The sequence below is a fragment of the Tachysurus vachellii genome, chromosome 5 (assembly GCF_030014155.1).
Source record: "Tachysurus vachellii isolate PV-2020 chromosome 5, HZAU_Pvac_v1, whole genome shotgun sequence".
Taxonomy (NCBI): Eukaryota; Metazoa; Chordata; class Actinopteri; order Siluriformes; family Bagridae; genus Tachysurus; species Tachysurus vachellii.
The window spans coordinates 3,087,501-3,092,500 of NC_083464.1; the positions used below are offsets into that span (position 1 = coordinate 3,087,501).

The 5,000-nt window shown below is 40.2% G+C and overlaps 1 protein-coding gene across 6 annotated transcripts in view; it reads left to right on the forward strand.

Moving 5' to 3' along the window:
- Window positions 1-5,000, forward strand: part of ntng1a (netrin g1a) — a 148,776-nt gene that overhangs the window by 126,945 nt on the left and 16,831 nt on the right. The window contains exon 6 of one of the 6 annotated variants that reach the window (XM_060869518.1): window positions 1,847-1,891. The exons of the other annotated variants lie outside the window; for them this stretch is intronic. Within the exon in view, the coding sequence (XP_060725501.1) occupies window positions 1,847-1,891 (45 nt within the window). The remainder of the gene's footprint in view (window positions 1-1,846; window positions 1,892-5,000) is intronic. 6 annotated transcript variants of the gene reach the window in all.

Consider the following 5,000-nt stretch of genomic DNA (forward strand, 5'->3'; position numbering starts at 1 on the left):
TCGTTAAGATGATTTTACCTGTTTTTTTATTTTCACACAACAAAAATAAACAAAGCAAATAGGCGTGTGAGCATCAGAGCTAATCAGGTTCTAATTCAGCTTCAGAGGAATTCATTTGTTTCATTTGTTTTGTTTTTTTTCGTCCTGTGTTTTCCCGTCTTCGGGTCCTTGGGGGAATGTAAGCGTGACGAGAGTGTTACAGAAAGCTATACGACTGAAATACTCATCCATATGCTCAGCGTTTTTGAGAGAATGAGGTTGAATGGTTAAGTGTGTCCTCTCTGCTTTAAAGAACACAGTCGGTGTTTCTTTTTCCTTTAGATTCAGCTGCTAAACATAAGTGTCTACACTTCAACACTTTCCTGCATTGATTAATTACTTAGTCCTGAACTTTTAAAACTCTTTCTTGGCAAGTAAAATGTTTCCATTGATGTCCATTACTTTTTAAAAGGCCCTCCTTAGTCTGTGTAATCCAGCACTAGAGAATTTTATTACTTTATTAGATCTATACTGACCAAGTTTTTATAGTATGAAGTACATTACAACTACAATACATTACAGTACAACTGTCAATTAGCCCAGTTTTTCATTTTGATGTGGGGGTTGGTGGTGATAGCTAGTGGGCGTGGCCAGAAAATGACCTGGGAGAATCCTTCAAGGGATCCTTCAAATAACTTTGATTACCTCTTTACCTTAGCTATATATAATACAGTCATTTAACATACTCTACTAGCATGAAAAACAAACTAGAAAATTTAATAACACAATTAGCCAATAATTTTCTGGGTTAAATATTTTTAAGGGTGTATGCACATCTTAATTTGAGGGCATTTAAAAAAAAAAAAAAAAAAGAATAAGTCCGTCTTTTTTAAAAAGTGCACTGTGCACAATCTAAAGGAAAGAAGATGCTAGCTAGCACCATTAACATGTTTTTTTTTTTAAGTATTAGCATTACCTATCCATAATGCTATTACCTTGTCATTGGTTTTAAGTTTTATTTGTTTTTATTTTACATTTTACATTTTATAATTAAAGCTTGAACTAAAAGAAAATAAGTTCTCTTGCACCCATGAATTCATCGATCAGGTGCATCATATAATAAAAGACATATCACCTTAAACAAGAGCAGGTTTTTCTCTCACTGCACTGGTAGTATAAAAGCACATACTGAGGCTCAGGCATGAGGAAATTCATGATTATTAGCTCACAGTGACTGAGAGTTTGGACAGAGTTGTTTTTTTTATGCTACTGAGCTTGACAGGAGACTTCTTCATCCCTAGCCATCCAGCATTTCCGCCCTCTCTCGGAGGAAATGAAGAATTGTATGTAATTACGAAGATCCGTCATTAGCGCCCACCGGCGCCTTCTCACTCTGCTAATTCATTGTTATTCTTTCTTCCAGAAATGTAGCGTAATTAGATATCGATTGAATAATCAATTTGATGAATTGAAGTGCAGGTTTTCTAAATATAGAGGCACACGTTGTGCAAGGCATGCAGATCAACATAGCGATCTCGACTAGCGTCGCACAAACTCACTGATGCTAGGTCATTTCTCTCTTCTCTTTTTTCATCCCATTTGATGCCAAGAAAGCCATGAAACATATCAAATTACATACAATGAACATGTGCGACCGGTTTTGGGATGCATCTACTGCTTGTTTTCTGTCAGGTTTGGCGGTTCCCTGTCGTGCAAGAGAGTTTTGCAGAACCCAAGCCATAGCTGTGTGTGTGTTTAGCCATGTCTGTGTCCACCTGGTCCAACCTAGATTCATTTGTAGTGCATCTGATTGATCACACAATAAGGTCTATTCTAACAACTCCTCGTCTCTCCTGATTGCATACAGTCCGGCAGAATGTTTCATCTCTAGGTGTTGCTAACCGAAATCAAGGTAGGATACACTTCCAACTCAGACAAAATACTGTTTCCTTTGTTTATTTATTTTTTTCTTTTTTTACCCCCAGATCTGCCACACACAGCAGTCTGTACTGAGTTGAATGAAATCACCAGAGATTCAGCCTGCCAATTTTTAGTAGGGGTTCTTGTTTGCTGTGCTGTCAGGCGAAAGTCTTGACAACCTCCAACTGGTCAAACTTGTTTTTGCTTTCTTCCTTCTGTCTCACTCCTGCACGAGGCACTCTGACAAGTCTGAAAGCAGCAATGAGATACAGCTATACGAAACAGCAGACCTCTTTTCCTGCACAGACACACACACATACACACTTGCTCCAGTTTCAGCACACTTTGAGACTTCATTATTTTGCAGGGGGACTGTGCAGAGTCTCGATTTTCTTTTCAGCTCAGATAAAGAATAGAGGAAAAATGTAACAAGTGCAGCAAAAATCTTGGAGACATTTGGTTTGTAGGGTGATGGGGGTCAACTATGAAAGTTTGGTATAAAGGGTGTACAGTAGGAACACTGAGCATAAAATAGGCCATACCAGTCAAGCGAGTGTTTGGGGTGTAAGGTCAGTGGTAAAGAATGTGTACATATGTTCGAGACATCACAAAGAACTAAAGTAATTATCATCATTGACTATAATAAAGAAATTGATCATGAAGGGGGTGGTGGTATTGTGTAGCAGTTGGTCATTAGTCAATATATAGGGTGTCAGGATTAATCCTAACAATGGGTGACAAAGACATACGAGTTGGTTGTGATGGATGGGTATATTGGGTATAGGATGTGAGGTTATTCTTAAAGAATGGGGGTTTAGGATGTTGGTCAATAACAATGGGTGAGCAATCATGAAGAATGTGGTTTTGGGGTCAGTGTTTAAGGGTTTTGTTTGGGTTAACCATGAACTGGTTACAGGGGGTAGGGAGGTTCATCAGAAAGAGTGAATGTTTAGTGTTTAGGGATTGATCATTAAAGGATCTAGGTTTGGTCAGGAAGGATAGATGTCTAAGTTGTAGGTACTGGTCAGTAAATGTAGATTTGTAAGATATAGAGGTTGTCAATTATAAATGGGTTTTGTCAATAGAGTTTTGTTGTAAGAATTTAACGGCTGAATTGTAAAGATGGGTTTTCAGGGTCTAGGGGTTGGTGAAGAAGGATGGCTTTGTAGGCTGTAGGGGTGGTTCAGGAAATAGTAGTTTGTAAGATGTTGAGATTCATTTGAAGAGGCTGGTTGGTACAGTGTAGGGATTTGACAGTAAATATGGGTTTAAGGGTGTAGAGATTGGTCAGGAAAGATTGGTTTGTAGGGTGTAGGGGTTGTTCAGGAAGTATGGGTTTGTATGCTGTAGGGGTGGTTCAGAAAGATCAGTTTGTCAGGTGGTGGGCTTGTTTTGAAAAGATTTGTTTGTAGCGTGTAGGGGAGGTTCAGAAATGGTAGATATGTTCAGTGAAGGGGTTGTTCAGAAAGGATAAGTTTGTAGAGGTGGCATAGAAAGGATGGGTTTCTATAATGTAGGAGTGTTTCAGGAAGGTTGGGTTTGTAGGGTGTAGTCAGTAATGATCAGTTTGTGGGGTGTAGGGTTTGGTCAGGAATGATGAGTATGCGGTATGTAGGGTTTGGCCAGGAATGATGAGTTTGTAGGGTGTAGGGTTTGGTCAGGAATTATGAGTTTGTAGGGTGTAGGGTTTGGTCAGGAATGATGAATTTGCAGGGTGTAGGGTTTGGTCAGGAATGATGAGTTTGTAGGGTGTAGGGTTTGGTCAGGAATTATGAGTTTGTAGGGTGTAGGGTTTGGTCAGGAATGATGAATTTGCAGGGTGTAGGGTTTGGTCAGGAATGATGAGTTTGTAGGGTGTAGGGTTTGGTCAGGAATTATGAGTTTGTAGGGTGTAGGGTTTGGTCAGGAATTATGAGTTTGTAGGGTGTAGGGTTTGGTCAGGAATGATGAGTTTGTAGGGTGTAGGGTTTAGTCAGGAATGATGAGTTTGTAGGGTGTAGGGTTTGGTCAGGAATTATGAGTTTGTAGGGTGTAGGGTTTGGTCAGGAATTATGAGTTTGTAGGGTGTAGGGTTTGGTCAGGAATGATGAGTTTGTAGGATGTAGGGTTTGGTCAGGAATTATGAGTTTGTAGGGTGTAGGGTATGGTCAGGAATGATGAGTATGCGGTATGTAGGGTTTGGTCAGGAATAATGAGTTTGTAAGATGTAGGGTTTGCTCAGGAATGATGAGTTTGTAGGGTGTAGGGTTTGGTCAGGAATGATGAGTTTGTAGGGTGTAGGGTTTGGTCAGGAATGATGAGTTTGTAGGGTGTAGGGTTTGGTCAGGAATGATGAGTTTGTAGGGTGTAGGGTTTGGTCAGGAATAATGAGTTTGTAGGATGTAGGGTTTGGTCAGGAATAATGAGTTTGTAGGGTGTAGGGTTTGGTCAAGAATGATGAATATGCGGTATGTAGGGTTTGGTCAGGAATGATGAGTTTGTAGGATGTAGGGTTTGGTCAGGAATGATGAATTTGCAGGGTGTAGGGTTTGGTCAGGAATGATGAGTTTGTAGGGTCTAGGGTTTGGTCAGGAATGATGAGTTTGTAGGGTGTAGGGTTTGGTCAAGAATGATGAATATGCGGTATGTAGGGTTTGGTCAGGAATGATGAGTATGCAGTATGTAGGGTTTGGTCAGGAATGATGAGTTTGTAGGGTGTAGGGTATGGTCAGGAATGATGAGTATGCGGTATGTAGGGTTTGGTCAGAAATGATGAGTTTGTAAGATGTAGGGTTTGCTCAGGAATGATGAGTTTGTAGGGTGTAGGGTTTGGTCAGGAATGATGAGATTGTAGGATGTAGGGTTTGGTCAGGAATGATGAGTTTGTAGGGTGTAGGGTTTGGTCAGGAATGATGAGTTTGTAGGGTGTAGGGTTTGGTCAGGAATAATGAGTTTGTAGGGTGTAGGGTTTGGTCAGGAATGATGAGTTTGTAGGGTGTAGGGTTTGGTCAGGAATAATGAGTTTGTAGGATGTAGGGTTTGGTCAGGAATAATGAGTTTGTAGGGTGTAGGGTTTGGTCAAGAATGATGAATATGCGGTATGTAGGGTTTGGTCAGGAATT